The 20744-nt window shown below is 49.4% G+C and overlaps 1 protein-coding gene across 1 annotated transcript; it reads left to right on the top strand.

Annotated features, from left to right (window-relative positions):
* The first annotated feature begins 1450 nt into the window (after positions 1 to 1450).
* Positions 1451 to 19785, top strand: CNOT6L (CCR4-NOT transcription complex subunit 6 like). Its single transcript, XM_054283871.1, has 12 exons — positions 1451 to 1495; positions 14168 to 14289; positions 14398 to 14584; positions 14971 to 15056; positions 15395 to 15484; positions 16265 to 16333; positions 16587 to 16744; positions 17114 to 17268; positions 17528 to 17679; positions 18397 to 18621; positions 19083 to 19285; positions 19390 to 19785. The coding sequence occupies exons 2-12, from the start codon at positions 14178 to 14180 to the stop codon at positions 19600 to 19602; spliced, it is 1650 nt and encodes a 549-aa protein (XP_054139846.1). The 5' UTR covers positions 1451 to 1495; positions 14168 to 14177; the 3' UTR covers positions 19603 to 19785.
* The last annotated feature ends 959 nt before the right edge of the window (positions 19786 to 20744 follow it).

The raw sequence follows: 20744 nt of genomic DNA on the forward strand, positions 1-20744 counted from the left end.
CGTTGACACCTGTTCAGCCACGGCTGTGTGCGAGAACATTGCCTGCTGCAAGCCACGTGTAATTCCAAAAAGAGATTTTGTGGCTGCCATCGCACCCCTACTCCCTTGTGGGGTGGGTGGGAAAAGAGACACCTAATTCACTGTCCTGGAGCAGCATCCACTTACAAACATTCACTTGCATGTTCAGATCCACACCACAAACTGGCTACAGGGGGCTTCTATTTCACACTGATGTGCTTTTGATTAAAAACATTCAAATCTCCTAGTCTTTCCCAATCAGTGTGTGTCCAAGTGTTTTTACATCAGAGATATGTGGCTGCCTAGAACTCCCCAATGGATCTGTGTGCAAGGATTATTAAACCAGACAAGGGTGGCTGTGTAAAACAAACTGTAACAAAACTGTGTTCATCCAATCCAACACCTGGCTCAGTGTCCTCAGAAAGGATGGACGTGGGGAGGCAGGAGGGCGACGGGAGGAAAAGGAACACTCCTCAGCTAAAACACCTCAGCTAAGGAGTGACAGCCGTTTGTTTAAGGCTCCAAGGGTAAAATGAAATTATTTTGGACAGGTACTAGGCATTGTCCCCTGTCCCTCAGTCCCCTGTGAGCCTCTGGCCTTTTACCCAGCAGGTCTTTGCCTGGAGCACGGATGGAGCACGGATTTCTGGAGATACACGGGCTCGCAGATAATGCTCACCCATCACAAACACCTCACTCTCCCCAAAGTCTGTTTCCTACCAACAGCCCCTGATCCATCGCTGAGGCCCTTCCCGCTCTCCTGCCAACAATGAACTTCTTGGGTCCAGCATCACCTCGGGCAGCTGCAGCAGAAAGCAAACTCCAATTAAAAGCCCCAGAGCCTGATCTCTTGTCCCTCCCTGTGCTCCCCCGACCGCTTGTTGCTTCCTCAAACACTCCCTGGTGCTTGTTAATTTTTTAATTTTTTTTTTTACCTGAACTTCCCTGCTCCGGCTGCCCACGAGGATCCGTGCCACCGACACTTGGGCGCCCAATAAACCCCACTGCCTGGAGGAGGAGAAACAGAGGTGGCAGACACCGAGCAGATGCCCGCACATTCAAATCCCCGCCGTTCGCCCCGCATTCCCAGGCGTCCCTTCCTTCTCCCACCGCGGCTGTGAAACCGAGGCGGAACAGGAGGGGAAACGAGGGGATAAAGGGGGCGGCGGGTTCCTTCGTCCCCCGCCGGAGCCGCTCCGTGATCGCTGACACGGCCCCGCGAGTGCCCGCGCTCCCCCCGCCGCGGCCCCGGCACCGCCCGCCGCCGCCTCCCCGCGCCCGCCCCCGTCTCCTCCGCCCTGCGCGCCCCGGCCGCCGCTCCTGCTCCTCCTCCTCTCCTTCCTCCTCCTCGCCGCCGCCGCTGCCGCCCGGGCCCCGCGGCTCCGTCCCCGCTGCCCGCGGGCCGCCGCCCGCATGTCGTGTGCGCCCGCCCCGCCGCGCCGCCGCCGGCCCCGCCGCCCCGCCGCGCCGCATGCAGGTGAGAGCGGGCGGGAGCGGCCCCGCCGCCATGTCGGGCCCCGCCGGCAGCGGCGCGGCCGGGCCGCGGGTGCGGGGGGTGCGGGCGCAGCCCCCGCCGCGGGGAGATGGCGATCGGCACCGCCGAGCAGCCCCGGAGGCCGCGGCCGCGCTGCGGCCGGAGCCGGAGCTGCCCGAGGGGATGCCGCGCTCGCCTCGGAGCCGCGGGGGGCGGCCGCGGGGAGAGCCGTGCTCGTGGGGCCGATTCCCGGCGCGGGGGGACGGATCCCGGCCGTGGGATGAGCCGTGGCCCTGGGGCAAATCCCGGTTGTGGGGTGAAGCCGGGCCCCGGTGTGAACCCTGGCCGTGAGGTGGTGGGGCAGATCCCTGTCCTGGGGTAAACCCCGGCAGTGGGTGAGCCCCAGCTGTGGGGTAAACCCCGGCCACTGGGTGAGCCCCAGCTGTAGGGTAAACCCCGGCCATGGGGTAAATTCCGGCCCTGGGTTGAGCCCCAGCTGTGGGGTGAATCCCAGCCTGGAGGTGAACCTCAGCCCCGGGACTGATCCAAGCCGTGAGGAGACCGGGGCTGGAGGGTGGTGCGTGGCCGTGGGGCAAATCCCGGCCACGGGGCCAAGGCTTGGCCCCAATCCCCACCACGTGCCGTGATGGCATCTCGGCCTGGCACTGTGGGTGACCCCAGCGTCTTTGGGGTGAGGGTACTTTAGGGCTTAGGGTGTTTTGGGGAAATGCTGGTCTCGCCACCTTTTCCCCGTGGTCCGCAGCAGTTCCGTGGGAGGAGGAGGGTGACAGGAGTGCAATAAAACCTGGGCTGCCAGCCCAGGCGTGCTGCTCGCAAATGAAAGCACGCACTTGAGCACTGAGTTTGGTTCCAGTCTGGGGCTCGCTTGTTAAGCTGCAGTGCTCCTGTTCAGTGTGGTGGTGGAGGGCTCTGTTGCTCCCAGCCACGCCACATTTTTTTCTGACCTTCTGGAAATCTTTAGACCAATGGCTTTTATCGGGCCCTTTTGGAAACTTTGAATAGGCTGAGTATTTATTTTGGGGTGGTACAACTTCTCCTGAGTTACCGTGCTGATAAGGATTTTACACGGCCTTGGTTAAGCAGGGAATTTTTTACAATTAAAATGTGATGCTCCCCCACAAAACTCAGAGCTAACCCAGAAGGGCAAACACCCACCCAGGAGTTGTTCATGGTGTGTAGACGTGGCTGATAATGAAAATGATGGCAACGTGCTTATTTTTAAAAAGAAAAAAAAAATAGCACATTATTCCTCTCAACCCAGGGAATTCCTAGAATCATTGTATCATCCTGTATCCCGGTTTGGAGGGCCACAGAGCTCTGGTGAAGGCCGAGCACGGCCTGCCAGGGATGTCATTTCTGTGAAAAACAAGGAAATGGTCCTGCCACACATCCCTGTCCCAGAGGGCAGCATCCCTGGACACAGCTGTGGTGCCTCCCAGCAGATCCAGGCTGGCAGGACGCTGAGTTTTGCTTTGTCCCACAGCCTGTCCTGGACGGAGCCCTGCTCCCTGCCCACCGAGGGAGGTGTTTCCAGCCTGGCTGCAGAATTTGGCTCTGGAGCAGGTGGACAGCGTGCACTGCTGGCACCTCACTGCTCCGTGCTCTGGAACAGTGATCCAGCCTGCAGCATGGTGTCGGCTCACCCTAACACAACTTGTGTTGGAGCTCCAGCCCAGACACCAGATCTCCTCCCGAGGAGACTGGAGGTGACTCCAAAAGCTCCGTTGCAGTGTGCCTGTAGAGTTTCACAGAGCAGTGGAAATTCTGCAGTGCTCTGCTGTCTGCTAAACAAACCCTGCTAAACACTTTCAGTTTTGTTCCCTTTTACTATTAAAAGCGGGGGCTGCTCTGAGTGCTGAAGTACAGCGCAATTTAATTTATTCCCTTTTATCTCTTCCTACAGGGGCTCTTTCTCCTTTCATTTGTGCATTTAACTGAAGGACAAAACTCAGTGTAAGCAGCCCATAGGTGTTCCTGTGCAAAGTTTAGTTTTGTGGCACCCTTGGAGGGCCAGTCCCTAACGTGTCAGGGCTGAGACTCCCCACCAGCAGCCTGCTGGACAGACTCACCCTGGCTGCAGCATGGAGAAGGCAGACCTTTGCAGTGGCTGTGGAGTTTCCCACCCAGCAGGACGAGCTCCTGCTGGCACAGCTCTGTGTGTGCCGTGCCAGAGCGTGACCCGTGAGTGCCAGAGCAGTGCCAGCAGCAGCCCAGCTGCAGGAGGAGCACAGTTATCTGCACAAGTGCACTCTCACTGATAGAGCTTGTTTGCCTTGCCTCCAGAGTGCTTCTCCCCAGCCCTGGGGGCAGTGCTCCTTCCAGGGATGGAGCTGCTCCAGCATGGATCTGCCTGCCTGGGAAGGAAAGGAAAGAGAAATGGAAGGCTACTCCAGGTGTATTTACCATCCTCTTCCCATCCAGAACCTGTAGGAGCCCCATCACATTTGCAGTGGGAATTCTCTTGTTGGCTGTTCTCTTTCCATGGGATAAAACTTCCATTCCGTGGGAGCATTTTGTTGTTTCCCATTAACAGTCGTGGTTTTGACCAAGTTTAGCTTTCACACCAGTCCTGGGAGAACAAAAGCCAGAAAGTGATCCCAAGGTATGTGTGTGGACTCTATTAGGAGAATGAAAAAGCACCAGTGGAGAAAAATTAATTAATTTCCACACTGGGTAAGCCTCTACTTAATTTAAATCTAAACCACTAAGAATTAAAACTTAGAGTTAGGTAGATCACAGCAGCCACTGGCCTTTTTGTTTGAGCCAGTGTGCACAAATGGAGGGATGTATTTCTTCTTATTAAAACCCTCCCCAAGGTTTTAGGTGGTAAAATTAGCCATCAGTAACTTGCATAATTTCCAGGCAAACTTTCTTGAGTCACCCCCAAAAATTCTGCTTTTATCAGCTCTAATCTGCTGGATACTTTTGGTTTACTTGGGTTTAAAAGGGGAGATAAATCCAAATAAGTGCTTACTTTTTACTTGCTTACTGTTTAGTGGGAAGAGGTTTGGGGAGTGCCAAAAGGGCACTCGAGGCACAGGATTGTAACCTGATTTGCAGACTACTGAGAAAGCAAAAGTAACAGTGGAGCTTAGTTTTTTGGTAGCATAAGATGGCATTTGTGAAAACTTTAAAAAATAAGTTAAAATATGTCTTAGGCATATTTAGATTCAGGAGGATTTGCTGTGGATTTAGTGCTTTAGAGCATTAAATGCTAAGCCTCTTGTAATATTTTTTTTTTGTCCAGATTCTGTGGTTCTCTTGATGGCAGGCTGTAATCAGGGCTTGGGTGCTCCTTACAGTGACAGTGTGGTGTAACCTCACCTTCTGATTAATTCTTTGGGTTTCCAGTGATTTGTCTGTGCAGCTTCTCCATCTCACCTGTAATGATTTAAAAACAAAAAACAACAACAAAAAAGGAGGTTTATTTATCAAGATCCCTACGTGGTGACAATGTTTCTGGAATTTTGCTGCTCTCCTTCCCTGTCTCTTGTGCACCTCGGGGCTGTCATCAAACTTCCCACCACAAGACCACCCCAAAAAGTTCAAATTAAAGTAAACTGAAGTGTCTGGCAGGAAAGGGCAAAAAGAACTTGACATGCACAGGATTTTCTGGTCCCATTTGTGCCTTCAGATCTCGGGGCTGGATGCAGAGAGCACCGTGGAAGGCCTTTAGCTGAACTTGCTGACTGGCATTGCTGGCAGCTCAGTAAATTCACAAAAGGGCTACGTGACACCCACCTCCAATGGCAAGGTGCTGAGCCTGACTGGGGGGCTGCTGTGTGGGACAAAATTCCTCTCTCCAAGTTGAAAACGAGAAAAAAAAATAATTCACACTCTGCCCAAAACAACAACCAAACTGAAGTTACTCTGAGTAAAAGGGAGCACTGGAAGAAAATCTTCCTAGAATCCTGTTTAGGAGAACAATTTTTGCAGTCTCTTGGACATCTCCTTACAGAGATGTAGCTTTTGGAGTGTTCAGCCACCACCAGGAAGCAACTGGGCAGGTGGTCATGGCAAACAGAATTCAAGGCAGGCAGAAATGCTCTGTGTGCTGTCCTACAGGGAGCACATTTTATCCCTTGGAGGGGCAGATGTTCAACCAGCACTTAGAAAAATGCTCCAGGACCTACAAAAAGCAGCTCCAAGCAATTGTAGCTCCAAGACAGGTGCAGTCAGCCAGCACAGGGGTTTTGGGAGCTGCACCCACACCAGGGGAGGGAAGAGAAGCCCAGTGAGCTGTTGGGAGTAATTTACCTGCAGTTTGTAGGTGGTGTGTGCTCACCCCTGCTCTGGCATTTCCTGAGGGCAGTCATTAGTGCTGTCTGCGACTGCACAGCACCGTTTATGCTCAGCATTCACCTGGGTGGGATGTGCTGTCTTCCCCATTCTGCTTGCCTGGCTGGGGAGGAGCTTGGTGGTTTTTCTGAGAAAGACAGAAAAATTGTGAATAAAAGGGCTGTGAGACTCCAAATGCAGATTTGCAGGATATGAAGGCTGGGGTGTAAATGCATGTTCTAAATTAAAATTTTCCCTTCAGCAGGAGTTTGGTTTTGGGTTCCCCCCACTTGCAGCTGGAGGGTTGGGAAATTTCAGACATGAAGAGACAAATCCTTCAGAACACCCTGCCACCATCCCTGTTGATTTGAATCTGGATTATTCCTTACACCCTAAACAAAGCATAAAGGGAAACCTCTTGTGCCCCCAGCCGGGAGCAGCAGGAATTTTTATGGAGGCAGCTCTTGTCCCATGGGCCTTTCCCCTTGCCAGGTTCTGCACCCACCTGTGCTCTGCAGAGGCTGTGTTGGGAACAGGAATGCAAAGCAAAGCTCCTTCATCCTGGCCCTTCCACAATCAGCTCTCAGGCCAACAGCTCCCCACACTGCTGCTTCCAGTGGCCTGGAAGGGAAGGCCCAATTAAACATTTTACATGATTTTTTAAAGGCAGAAAAAGTTCCTGGGCTGAGGCAGCGTGTCAGGCTGCAGGACAGGGAGGAATGTTTAGCCTTGTGTTGCTGCAGAGGCAGCCTCCTCCTTGCTCTGGTGTCAAACACATTTTTTTAAGTTCATCAGATTCCAGGAGTACAAAAGAAAGTACAAAACCCATAAGCTTTTGGTCAAGCTGTTAATAATAATCAGGATTTGTGGCTGGTGTTCAAGTTTGCTGTTTACCCTTTAGGGCAGCTGAATGAATTGCTCGGGTGGTTTTCCCCTCGCTTTTCAGGAATGCTTCCATCTGAGTGAACATCTTTGTGCCTTCTGATCACAAATTAGTTTTGCTTTCTTTTTTTTTTTTTTTTCTTCCTAAGAAATCAATCTAAAGGCCCTTTCAAAAGGCTCTGGACTTAAGGACCATCTAAAGAGAGGGCTGAAGCCTTCCTTCTGCAGATTTGTAGCTCTTTTTTCTCCATAGGATGCTCCCAGGAAAACAGAAAGGGGGAAAGCAGGGAACATACTTTGTGTGCTTTGCTGGATATCCCCATCCTGTGTGAGATCACAAGGGGGGTGTATGAAACCAAAAAAAAGTTCTTTATCCTGAGTCAGCCTCAACATGTGGAGAATATCCTTTGCTCTTCCTGCTTCCCCTATAGCTCAAAATTCAATTTCTGCTTCTTGTGTTGCATTATTTTACAACTGGCCCTGGCAGTGGGAAGGATCTAGCACAGGATGAACGGTTGCCCAGGCAAAATTCCCACGTGTGAACGCCTTTCCTTGAATCCCGTTTTGTTCTGGAAGGTTAAGAAAGCAAAAGGAAAGCAGGGCCAGATGACTTCTCACATACCAGAACATTCCCAGGTGCCAGGCAGAGCTGGGCTTGCCTTTTTTTTTCCCCCATCCAAGTCACAACTTGCCACTGGGAGCAGGTCAGTCTCCAGGGACATGTTTGTACCTGTGCAAGGAGCCTCTTCCTCCTCCTCCTCAGTCTGGAGCAAAAGACAGGGAAGCAGTGGAGTGCACCAGAGGAACTAGGAATGTTTGGAGTGCATGAGAGAAGCACATCTGTGGAGTATTTTGAGACCTGTGGACAGAGCAGGAGGTTTGAGACTAGGTGTTTTCCTGCAAGGTGTTTTTCTGCCTGCTCTAGGAACCCCCAGGTGCTTCCTGTGCAGGTAAAGGGGGAATAATTCAGTTTTAAGTCATTGGCCATTTATTTCATGGCAGCTGCAGGTCTGAACAAAACAACCCTGGACGTGGGGAGATGAGTATAACTCACAAGTATTTTCTGCTTGGCAAATTACCTGCTTGAAAACCTCAGGCTGTCAACAAGGCTCCAGCATTCCTGAATCCTTACCTGCCTCCTGACCTACCCACTGTGTCTGTGCTCTTCCTTTACTCTCCACTCCTGGACAGCAGGGGAGGTAGCACCAGGCCTTGGACTGCATTTGTCTTCTTCAGCTTCCTTTCAGAGAGCTCTGTAATTAACCTCTCACCTGCCAGTATGTTCAGAAATACCAGAAAACCAACCTGCTTGAAAAACTGCAGCGAAACTTGCCAAAGGTATTCCCTGGCTTTGGGTGAAATCCCTGCACATGGCTGCACAGAGGAGCCCACACAAGCTGAGGAGAGGTTACCCAGGGAAGCTGTGGCTGCCCCTGCATCCCTGGCAGTGCCCAGGGCCAGGCTGGACAGGGCTTGGAGCAGCCTGGGACACTGGAAGGTGTCCCTGCCCACGGCACAGGTGGAACTGGATGGGCTTAAAGGTCCCTTCCAACCCAAACCAGTGTGGGATTCTGGTTGGAAGTTTAAGTAAGTTGGAAATGCACATGGGAAAGACTGGGATAATCAGATACAGAAGCAGCTGAAGTATCTTTCAATATTCAAATAGTATGCTTTGCTCAGGCTATTAGGCAAACTTTTTTTAAAAATGTAAAGTACATTTAAACACACCCTCTGGAGAAGAGGGTTTATTCCTATAAACTGGGGGGGTTTAACAGATCCCTTCTCTCTTCTCTGAGCATACAAGCCCAGCTACTGTGAGCACTGTGCAGCATCCTGGGCCCTGTTCAGACTGAAAAGGCTCGTTTATTGTGCCAGTGATTGCAAAACAGTTTCCACTATCAGTGTGTGCTTTTTTCCTTCGGCTTTTTTTTCCCTTTTTCTCCTCCTTCCTTTTAAAATCTTGAGCTTGGACTCATCCAAACTTACCTGTGGTTGAACAAGGCAAGCCTTGTAACCCTAAAGCTGTTTGAATTGAGTTTTTCAGTGGCACATTTTCTTTGGATTGTTGAGGGAGAGTAACTGAAGTGTTGCTGGGCTTTGCTTATTTTGTGGAAGTGCTGGGAGTCTCCCACTGAAAAGGGAAGATGACACCTTGGCCGTGGAAATAATCTCATTTCTTTTCTCCTAGCGCAAACTTTGCTTTGAAGGATGAAAGGGTATTGATGACTCCAGCTGTATCTTAAGCTTGGTTCATTGAGAAGACCTCAGTGTGCATGGATTCATAATTCCTGTGGAGTTTTGCTCAAAAGCCAGGTCAATAGCTGACTCCTCTCCATGTATTGATCCTGAGGAGCTGAGTGAGGCACAGTGCCTGAGCAGGCTCTGTATCATTTCTGAGTGACTGCACGTGTGTCAGATCAGCCTTGTCAGTAGAGCAGCCCTTCCCCTCCTGGCCCACAGGGACACTGGCACACCAGGCACTCACAGCACTCGTGCTCTTTGGGGTTTTCTGTCTCCCCAGTCCCAGGAAAACCTCCTGCTTTGAGCTGCAGCCATCCTTGGCTGCTTCTCTGCCATGCCCACAGCCCAGGATGGTGTTTTGTCTTGATCCAGTACTGGCTTCTTCCTTCCCCAGACTCCTGGTGACTTCAGCTCCTAATCCTTTAAGCCACTCTGTCCTGGATCTCATTAGAAGCCCAGCACTCCCCAGGGGATGGAGCAACATTGCAGATGGGTCATTTCTCTGAAACAGTGCAAGATAGTTGTGTAAATAAACAAGCACACTGCTTAAAGCAGCCCTTTGGGGGCTTCTGATGACATTTATTTACAGGCTGGCTGCTGGGAACACTTCTTGCCCTACAGTGGCCCCTTGCATGCATTTCTGGTAAGCAGAGCCTTATTTTGGGGAGCAGCCTGCCCTGTGCTCGCTCCAAGAGCTGCTCTGGAAGCACCAGGTGTAAAATGCACCTGCAGACCTGGTGTGGGTTCCAGGAGTTGTCATGCACACCCTGAGAGGTAACAGGCTGCTTCCAGCAGGGAGGAACTGTTCCTTTGGAGGGAGGACTGACTCTTAACCAAGCACAACAATAAAAAGCAGCTGTGTAATGCTGTGGAGGATTTCCATGCAGTAAATAGTTCAGCTGGTCCTGTAAGTGGGGGTGTGACATGGAGGAAGAGGAAGGGTGGAAACCTGGATGTGCTTGTGTTACCTGTGATTTAAGAAAAGCCTGCTTCATTTAGAGGAGATGAGGGGAATAACTGGTGGGTGTATGTCAGTGGGACAATTAGCATTTCCATCAAGTGAGTGCCAGTTGGCTCTGGAATTAACCAAATACAGCTCGTTCCCTCCCTTCCCACCCCCCCCCCCCTTGGCTTTTGCTGTTTGCTTCTATGACTTGTCTGTGCTTCTCTGGATTCAGAGAGATAACCTGGAGCCCCCTGGGACCCCAGCACCACTAAATTTACAGCTGGAGGTTCCTGCTTACCTCTTGCTTTTCCCTAGTCTCAACTTGAATTTCCTTGTGCTCTGTGTCACACTTCCCTCAGAGATTCTTTCAAATCTCCTCAAACATGGTTTTTTTAATTGTTTGGGTTTTTACAATTAAAAAAACATGATGAGGCATTTACATTTGATTCCCTGCTAATCTCTATCCCCAGTATATATCCCCAGTATTTGGAGTAAGAAGCTGGAAAGACACAGTACCTGGGAGGGCAGACTCAGGGTGCTCCTTGAATTCCTGGCAGAGGCAGTGTACACAGAGGTGGTTGGACACAGTCCTGCAGGAAAGCACCATGACAAAAGCTCAGATCCACGCCAAAGACCATGAGAATTCCCCATTCTCCAATATTTTCTTGCTGATTTATACACACTAGATGCTGTATATAGGGATATAGCAAATAGTTTACCTTAAGCTGACACATCTGTACATACCCCAGTATTGGCAGGTCTCTTTGAATGCCCTTCCCATACCCTTGAACAATCCCCTGGTTTTCCTGCCCCACAGAAGAGGAAATCCAGTTTTTGTGTTTGTGGTATTGGCTGTGCTTCTCTTCTCCTCGGGGAGGCCAAAATGGGGAGACTTTGTCCCATTCCCCTAAAAGCAGAGCAGTGCAGACAAGCAGCCTGTGCAGCCACTCAGGCCTGATCCCCAAGCACAGGAATGGCCATGGGGATGAAGAGATCCAAAGGGTGCTGTTGCCAGCTCCCAGCCTTGGACAACGTGTGTGTGCACACGTGCGCGCCCTGCCAGCCCACAGCGTGGCTCACTGCTGGGAGGGATCAGCAGATGGGAGGGCAGGGACACTCAGCTGTGCTCACAGGAAGGAAGAGCCACTCAGGCCTGCCTGCTGGATTGCTTCCAACATGCTTTGGCAGCTTGACTCACCCATGTACAGAGGCTGGGGGGAAAAGGAAAGAGTCACAAGGAATGTCACTGGGCTGCAGGCGAGGGTGGAGCTGTGCCCAACATCCATGAACACAGGGCTGCAGCAGGAGGCAGGCACAGCTCTTCTCCACTTGCCTCCTCTCTTAGGCACTGAGGTATCAAACAACTTGAACAAAACACTGTCATTTAACCAGTGCATCTTCTGCACCCTTTGGGGAAGGGACTGTGTGTCTGAAACCCAGAAGTTCCTGTTGTTTGCTGCCCAAAAAACATTTCTTCATATTAAAGCCTCTGCTGCAGCCCAGTAACTCAGCCTTTGCTCTCTGACACTCCTCACACCTTCAGTAGTGTTCCAGTACTCATTTCTTTTCTCCAGGCTTTAAATGATAGTCATTTGCATGCCTCATACATACATACAAAAACAGCCCAGCAAATAAAACAGCATAAAAGCCCAAAAGTCCAAGGAAAAGGCAGGCACAGACTTACTGGTGGGAACACAGTACCTGCCCCTGGCCCTTTTTATATCCACCTCAGAGAGCAGCTTAGGCTCACCCAGGACCACATTTAGAGTTGCAACTGAATAATCCTGCTCTGCCAGTCCCCTCTGGGTTTTTTTGGACCCACAGAATTCCATTAGGAACCCCCAGAGTTTATAAATATTGTTCTTACTAATGCGCTGATGTTCTCCTCTCCGGGTTTTCTGTAATTTGCACAAAATGAGGAAGAGATTCTGTGTTTAATTTACACAAAATCAGGGCTGGATCTGTAGCAGAGAGCAAGTTTTAGTAGCTTCAGAAGTTTTCCAAGGGGAGCCTTTGGGAGAAAGGCCTGCCAAAATTTGCACTGATGCACATTGGATTTTGGAGTTAACAGATCCAGGGAACTCAGTGCAGCTCCCTGAAGACTGAGCAAAACCAGGTTGGGATTTCTGGATATTATTTTAGTTTCAGGACAAGCAAAGTGGGAGATAGGAATGGCAAGAGTTGGGCAGAATCCATTTTTTGCCTAAGAACAAAATTACACATGATGACTTTAAAGTCTTGCTCAATGTTGCTGTGATGCAGAAGGAAGAGAAAAAAGTGCATTTGATTTAGGTTTGTTTTCCCCTTTCTGTAACTGTGGCAATGACACTGCTGCCTGTTTGACTCACCACGATTTCAAAGCAATATTCAAGTGACTAACAGCTGAAAAATGTGATGTCCTTTGCCTCCCAGCTCAGGGCTCACTCCTCTGCAGGCCCCTGATGGCCACACGTCGCTCTGCAATGGCAGAGCGCTTCTGAATTTCAACATCATTTCTTTGGGTGCCCTGCCAGGGAGCACTCCTGGAGCTCTCAGATGGTCTCAGGGGCTCAGTGGGCATCTCTGGGCTGCTGTGGATGGGCAGGGGTGGCTCAGGTGATCTCAGCACTGTGGTTTTAAGGACTTCATCACAGAGCACTCACCCAAATCCTGGGTTTGGACAGCGAAGTTCTCTGTGTCTTGGGTCCAGGTGCCGTAGAGGTACAGATCAGTTTGAGATCTGACAGATGAAGCAGCAAGGGCAGGTGGAATAGGGCTCTTGTGGCTGTGAGGAGTCTGTTTGAGTGCTCCCCACTTTCACACCAGCACTTGAAGAGCGAAGATAAATCCAGCAAAATGCAAAGCACCAGAGATTTGGCACTCCCAAAGCGCAGCCTGCTCGTGTGGGGGGGAAAGGCTGTTGTGATTTTGGGGTTCTGGAGCAAAGATGGAAGGATTCCAGGTGTAATCCCTTGTCCTTAAGTAACTGGTTCCCTTCATGGCCCTGTGCCAGGCAGTGTGAGCACAGAATCCTCTTATCCCATAGCTCTGCTGGCCGTGTGACCTCGCCTGGACATCACAGGAGGCTATAAATAGATGTGGGGCTCGCATGTGCCCCTGCAGTTCCCTTGGGCCCTGGTCAGGGAAGGAAGCAGCAGCCCTGTAAGTGAGACCCTTGGCAGGGGACAGCCCTGCCAGCTCCTGCCCCTGTCAGCATCACCTGGAAAACGCTGCAGGACTTGACCCTCAGAGAGGGAAAGTGGCATCTTCGGTTAGCTGGACTTGCTGAACAGAACCCTCAGCTTGTTACCTCAGATTCAAGTTGGAGCTGTTTGAAGAACTTCACAGCTACTGCAGCTGGCTGGAGGAGAGTCTGTATGAGGGAAGAGCTGCATCCTCTGGAGCAGCTGCTTTGGAATTGTACGAAAGCAAGGCTCATGCATTTTGTGTGTCTGGGGAGGAGAAGATCAGCCAGCAGCAAACTGGTGTTTTTAAATCACACACAGAGTCCTGCCCAGCACAACAGCCCAGGGAGGCACGGAATAAAACCTCTCCCTGTGTCCCCTGGCAAGTGGATGGTTCTTGAATGGGACATCAGAGCTCCTGTCTGACAGTCAGGACAGCTGGATGAATTTGGCGTGCACAGGCTCTTCCTTAGGCTTCTGATATTCACAATTTGCACTGGGCTGGAGCCCTTTGTGCCCCAGAACAGCTAAATGGGAGCTTTACCTGAGCTCTTTTTGTGGCTCCTGGGCCATTAGGAATACAAAGGTCTTCACTGATCCCGAGGATGAAAAAGACAGAACACAAAAGCTGGATAGTTAATGGGAAAATGGAGCTAATTCCCTCTCAGACTGCAATTTTGAGCCATGAACTGGAGTGCAGTGCAGTAGAGAAGTAGGACTTTGTAAGCTGAAGTTGAGAGCCTTCCCTTCAATCCTTGGTTCCCTGTGGAAGCTACAGGAGGGAGCAATCCAGGAACAGCAGAATGCTTCTGATCTTGTCTGCACGCTCTGCACACAGCAAAAAACTCTGTGGGTTATGAGGGATAAACTGGGAAACCCAGCAGGTGACTGCAGAAACCCCAACTTCCTAGGATGAAATGCTCTTCTCCGTCCTGGGATTCTGCCCAGGTGTGAGCCCTGCTTGGCAGCCCCACAGTTGTTGTGCATAAACTCTGGTATTTACTATTGCCATTGGTAAACTGCTATAAACTCTGGTATTGTGCATAAACCCTGTGGTGTTGCAGGGTATCCTGGGAAAGGTCAGCTCCTGGCAGGACAGAAAAGAAGGAATGCTGTGCAGTAACAGTTGTGATGGTGTTTCAGACTAACAGGGATGCCAAAGGAAAAATATGATCCTCCAGATCCTCGCAGGATTTACACCATCATGTCGGCGGAAGAGGTGGCCAACGGGAAGAAGTCGCACTGGGCTGAACTAGAGATCTCGGGTGAGTTGGTTGGGGTTTAAATTCCCACAGCTGGTGCCCCAGGCCACTCCAGATCCAGAGGGGGTCCAGACTGAAGAGGTGTTTAAGCTCCTTGCTTTGCTCTTGCAGGGAGAGTGCGGAGCTTAAGCACGTCGCTGTGGTCGCTGACACACCTGACTGCTCTGCACCTCAATGACAACAACCTTACTCGCATTCCACCTGATATTGCCAAGCTTCACAATCTGGTTTACCTGGATCTGTCATCCAACAAACTCAGAAGTTTACCAGCAGAACTAGGAAACATGGTGTCTCTCAGGTGAGGGGAATTATTCTGGTTAACTTTCCAACAAATCTCTGGCATGGGATTGGGACCGAGAGTTTCAGTTTGTTTCCTGTGCCTGTTATTTCAAATAATCCTGAAAAACTCCAGGCTGGTGCAGAGCTTTGGTTCTAATAATTACTTTTGGGTTCACTGATTGTTGATATATCACTGTTTCCATCCCTGGTTTCATCTTGGGCTTTGTGGCCTTTTCCCCCCTAATGAATCTATTTCAGTCCTGCTCTGACATGGGAAGATTGGCATATCTTTCCATAATAAAATTCAGGGTGAAAAGTGTTCTCTTTGAGGACGAGCAGTGTACAGCACCTTAGGAGTTTGTTCTGCAGTAATCCTCACCCAGAGTGTTTTTGCATTTGCTGCAGGGAATTGCTTTTAAATAACAATCTGTTACGGGTTTTGCCTTATGAACTTGGACGGCTCTTCCAGCTGCAAACCCTGGGTTTGAAAGGTGAGCTCTTCCCAATTCCATATTCCTACGAGTTCTCGGGAATCCTGAGGGGGGCTGGCCTCAAAACCTTCCTCTGTTACCTCAGGGTTTTCTTACAGGTTATTTTAAGCATTAAGTTGGTAGCAAAAGTGACCAGGCAGTTGGGAGAACAATGCTTCTCTTTCTTAGTGCTGCTAAACTTCCTTAGGAGCTCATTTCAAATCTGCAGTCAAGGAAATAAACCCTTTAACCTGCTGAGTTAATTTGTCTGTTCTCATTCTGGGAGATTTTCTTTGGGTGGAAAGCCTCAAGAAAGGCAGGCAGCTGATCCCCCTGCTGTTGTTTTGTGCTGTTGACAGGCAATCCTTTATCCCAAGATATTCTCAGCCTCTACCAGGATCCAGACGGAACCCGAAAGCTACTGAACTACATGCTTGACAATCTAGCAGGTACAGCCCGAGGGATCTGGTGCAAAAAGGCTTTAAAAGTAGCATTTGCTGTTAAAACAAGACTCTGAACCACTGCAGGGAGAGTATTCCTTCCCTGCCACAGTATTTTCGTCTGGTGGCTCCAGTCATATCCCAAAACACACCCTCAGCCCCAGTGGAAGAGGCTGATTGTACTGTCTGAGGGTCTTCTGTGTTACAGCCAAATGTTCTCTCTGTTCTGTTTGAAACCCTTCAGTTACCAGCCAAGGGCAAAGTCTGCCTTGCTGAAGCCATTTTGGTTCTCCCCACCAGAAATAATCATTTGAATGTGAGCAGAATGTCAAATTTAGCTCGAGAAACACGGAAGCCATTAAGAACATCCAGTACCTGACCTGAGTCCTGCTTTGTGGTTCTGTAACTGAGCCTTCTGCTTTGCCACTCAGTGTCTCCCAGGTTCAGGCACTGCAGGAATGATGGATGTAGGGCAAGGTTCTTGGAGAAGGGATGGCTGAACCATGCCAGGATTTACCCTCCTTCTTCAGCAGATTATTCAATGTTTCAGTATTCAATTATTTCGGTTGTGCTTCTAAATCTGAGAAGAAGAGACAGAAATAGTCACCAATCTTACAAATGACATTTTTTCTCTTACTAGAGCTACTCATTTAAATGATTTTTGCCTCCCCTGAAGACTTGGGGAGTTGGGGATGCAAAACACATTACTGTTCAGTCATCACTTTGACTTGGGAACTGTAACTTACAAATAGAAACTCTGAATTAATCACTGGTTTTAATTTTTTGCAGTTCACCCAGAGCAGCTGCCTCCAAGGCCATGGATTACTTTAAAAGAACGAGACCAAATTCTGCCCTCAGGTAAATATGTGTTCACAAGGTGATACACTGGGAAACTTACCTTGGACTTCATTTTCCTGGATCAGAGTGAAAACAACAATTTGTTCATTTGCACTAGAAAATTTACCATATGGCTGTGCTGTAAATACCATTTTTGCCATTTGAATGGGATGCTGGGCATTTCTTTTCCATGTTGGGCTTTGTCACTCTTGTCCAAGCCAAAGAGACAACCTCCAGAGGCTGACAATCTTTCCTTTTCTCTCTCTCTTTGCAGCTTCATTTACAGTCATGTGTTACAATGTGTTGTGTGATAAATACGCCACCCGGCAGCTCTATGGCTACTGCCCGTCCTGGGCACTCAATTGGGAGTACAGGAAAAAGGGAATCATGGAAGAAATCGTCAACTGTGATGCAGACATCATCAGCCTTCAGGTAGTAAAACATAACTGCATTTTCCATCAGAAACAGCAAACCTGAACCTCCACCTTTAGGATTAAATGTTCCCTTGGGAGCACCATAGTCACCTGCTCGATAGCAAATTCCAGGTCTTCCCAACGCAAGCTGTATATCCATATTCCAGTGTCAAATACACCAGGTGTGGTCTGCTGCTATCCAAAATACACCTCTCACTTTGCCTGTGGGAGGGATTCCAGGGAATGCAGGAATGTACATCCATTTCCAGCAGGCCATTGGTCTAGGAAGGGACATGGATTGTGCAGCTTTTCTGCCTGCAAGCTTGGGCAGGCACAAGGAAGGGTTTCCTTCACTTCTTTAGCCTGAGGTGTTTGTGTACAATTGCAGGAAGTGGAAACGGAGCAATACTTCACCCTTTTCCTGCCAGCTCTGAAAGAACGGGGATATGACGGATTCTTTTCTCCAAAGTCACGTGCCAAAATCATGTCGGAGCAGGAGAAAAAGCATGTGGATGGCTGCGCCATATTCTTCAAAACAGAAAAGTAAGGGGCAGCAGCAGCTTCAAAAATTTACACTTAAACCTCAGAACAGCTCCCATCATTAGGATGGAAGCTTCCCAAAGCCTGAGAGTGAAAACTCTCAGAGTTTTCACTGCAAAAGAAGAATGCAGCTCTCGGGTTGTGTCCAGTGGTTTGGAAGAGGGGGAGCCTGTGGGAGCAGACAGGGATGTTTTTCAGATGGGGACATTGCCACAGGGGCTGTGTCACAGCTGCTCATTGTGCTTCTCCCCTCCTTGCCCAGGTTCACTCTGGTGCAGAAGCACACGGTGGAGTTCAACCAGGTGGCCATGGCCAACTCGGAGGGCTCAGAAGCCATGTTGAACAGAGTGATGACCAAGGACAACATCGGGGTCGCCGTGGTATTGGAGGTGCACAAGGAATTATTTGGAGCAAGTGAGTATGACTGTGGTGTCCTCACTTCTACTCAGCTCCAGGGACAGGCATGAGTTATTCCTAGGTAATCCACGCTGTTCCCATTGGTAGTGCAGCCAAACACAGCCCATGGTGGCTCAGACAGGCAGAGGTGACATGGTCTGGTTGTGCTCACAGCAAGATGCCCAGCATTTGTTTTTCTCCTTTCAGGTTTCTATCCCTGCTTACTTACTCTGTTACTTTCTGCTTGAGCAGCTCAGCTTTCCCAAGGTCAATGTGTTTACACACATTTGCTCTTACCAGTAGTTGGCAACAATGTTCAACTTCTATTTTCAACTCTCTTTTCCTCCCCTGGGTTGACTCCTTCCACCCTCCCCCAGTGATTAGATGTCAGTGCTAATGTACTGATGTGGAAGGAGGAGATTATCAGGTATCTTTTCCTGCCTCTTGATTGACTGTTACATTTTCATTAAGTTTGATGAGATGCAGCAGACAACTCCAACACAGGTAGCTGCTGTGTCCCCATGGCTCTGTCACCCTGCTCTGTCTCCATGGCTGGGGTTTTCATGGCTTCAGAGGAGGCTGGAAGGAGCTCCCTGGGCTGTTTACAGGCATTTCAGCAGGTTTAAGCAATGAAAACACACCTATCTGCTGCTGTGTCTGAGCTCTGAGGAGCTACACCCCAAGTATGAACAACCAGGAGCACAGAACCTCTCACTGCTAACGTTGTTTGTCCAGGTATGAAATCGCTTCACGTGGACAAGCAGCTGCTCATTGTGGCCAATGCCCACATGCACTGGGACCCCGAGTACTCAGATGTGAAACTCATCCAGACCATGATGTTTGTCTCAGAACTGAAAAACATCCTGGAGAAAGCCTCGAGCAGGCCCAGTAGCCCAACAGCAGATCCCAACTCTATCCCTCTGGTGCTGTGTGCAGATCTCAACTCACTGCCTGACTCAGGTAAGGCTGGCTTTTAGACCTGACTTTTAACTTACCTTCTTAGAACGTTCAGGTCCACTTTCTCTTCTGAAGGTGAGGGGGTTGTTTGCACTGCCCAGGGAAGGCATGGATGAAAGCTTTCCTAGGAACTGCTGCCTTTGGAAATCTGGCTGAAGAGACTGTGAGTCCTCCGGCTGAGTTGCCTGCTTTTCATGCTCAGCTAGACACTCCAGGAGAGCTGGCTGCACCCGCAGAAGTGTAGAAAGGCACATTTAGATCTTAAATAAATCATTACATAAACACCCATGCCTGAAGCAGCAATAAGTAGGAAAGAAGTGAGTTCCTGATGAAGACTTTCCAATGAGGGGGGTTTGGGTTGCTTTGCTAACTCTGAACTCACGGTGCCTTGGTGGCCTTCTGGTTTTTAATATCCCAAAGCTGTCTTTCAAAGCAGCTCCCTAAACCCTTCCCCTTGCCCTCAGGTGTAGTGGAATACCTGAGCAACGGCATCGTAGCTGACAACCACAAGGACTTCAAGGAGCTGCGTTACAACGAGTGTCTGATGAACTTCAGCGGCAACGGCAAGAACGGAGCCTCGGAGGGCAGGATCACGCACGGCTTCCAGCTCAAGAGCGCCTACGAGAACAACCTGATGCCTTACACCAATTACACTTTCGACTTCAAAGTAAGCCCCGCTCCCGCTCGGCTCCCTGGCCTCGGCTGCCCCGGGGTTAGCGAGGGCGGGCCCTGCCCTCACCACGCTCCCTCCCTCCCTCCCTCTCTCCGCAGGGTGTGATTGACTACATTTTCTACTCCAACACTCACATGAACGTGCTGGGAGTGCTGGGCCCTTTGGACCCTCAGTGGCTGGTGGACAACAACATCACGGGGTGCCCGCACCCGCACATCCCCTCGGACCACTTCTCGCTGCTGACGCAGCTGGAGCTGCAGCCGCCGCTGCTGCCGCTGGTGAACGGCGTGCACCTGCCCTCCCGCAGGTAGTGAGTGCAGCTCCCGCCCGCCCCACGGACCTGTACACTTGTAAATCCCTCTAGATAGGAGTGAAGTATGGCCAACCTTCAGCTGCTTCTTCGAGCTCCTTTCCTTATGTGTTTGAGAAGAGATTTTTGCACATTTTGGTGCACGTCGGTATCATTTGGCACTAGGGCTGGAACCAAAGTATTATTCCCCTTTCCAGGTTTTTAATTTAATTTTTGTTTGTGTTTTGATTTTTTTTTTATTTTACTTTAAACTGGCTTTTTCTTTTCAGTAGGAAGCTGCACTTCTAAATGGACAAAAGAGATGTAAAAAAACTTGCATTTAACATATTTCAAGGTAATGCTTTTTTCCAGAACGTGGCAAATTGAGCCAACCTTTTAGGAGAAAGAAAAACAAAACTAGAGATGCTTGTATTGTAGGAAGAATGTTAGAAATACTGTTTGTTCAAATCCAAAATGGAGACTCAACTCTGCATTCAACATAAATTTTGCACATTATCAAAGCACTTAATTACCTGACTATAAACGATTGGCAGCATGGCCCTGCCCCTCATCTCAGTACTATCAGAAAACCAAAGAAAGCCAAGTATCTGTGATCAAATTCGAGCTCTAAATCCTCCTGGTTCCAATTTGTTTGGGAGCTGTTGTCAGTCAGGGCTGAAGTAAAAACCTGCTGGTTCCTTCCCAAATGTTAATGCTCTTTGGATGTGTTGGAAATCCTTGTTTTCTTTCCTTTTAATGCTCTGGGTGGCCAGTTCAAAACCTTGTGCCTCAAGAGGCATTAAACACGATGCAATTTTCTGGAGAAAAAAAAAAAACAAACAAAAAAAACCAAGTTGTTTGGCTGCTTAATGTTTAAAAAAAAAAGGCACAGTGATAGGAAAAGGTCGTGTCTGTGTTTTTAAGTTTTTCTTTATTCTGCTTTTTTGCTGCTATAAGATTTTCTTGAATTTCTATTTGAAACTTTTCATGCACTTTACTGTTTCTAGTCTCCAAATGTGATATTTTTAATAAATGAAAAGCATTTTCCATGATGTGAATGAAATTTTTAAGCAGATTGATAAGCCTATATTTATGTCTCATTCGTATACTTCAAAAAAAGTCCAATTTGAATTGTGAAATTAGTTTTAAATACAAAAGAGCCAT

The sequence above is a fragment of the Melozone crissalis genome, unplaced genomic scaffold (genome assembly GCF_028551555.1).
Source record: "Melozone crissalis strain CALT ecotype California unplaced genomic scaffold, PUWL_Pcris_2 ptg000039l_1, whole genome shotgun sequence".
Taxonomy (NCBI): domain Eukaryota; kingdom Metazoa; phylum Chordata; class Aves; order Passeriformes; family Passerellidae; genus Melozone; species Melozone crissalis.

Coding starts and splice junctions, on each gene's coding strand:
- CNOT6L (XM_054283871.1), top strand. CDS start 14,178: ATGCCAAAGGAAAAATATGATCCTCCAGATCCTCGCAGGATTTACACC. Junction 14,290..14,397: donor GGCTGAACTAGAGATCTCGG/GTGAGTTGGTTG, acceptor TTGCTCTTGCAG/GGAGAGTGCGGAGCTTAAGC. Junction 19,286..19,389: donor ATTACACTTTCGACTTCAAA/GTAAGCCCCGCT, acceptor CTCTCTCCGCAG/GGTGTGATTGACTACATTTT.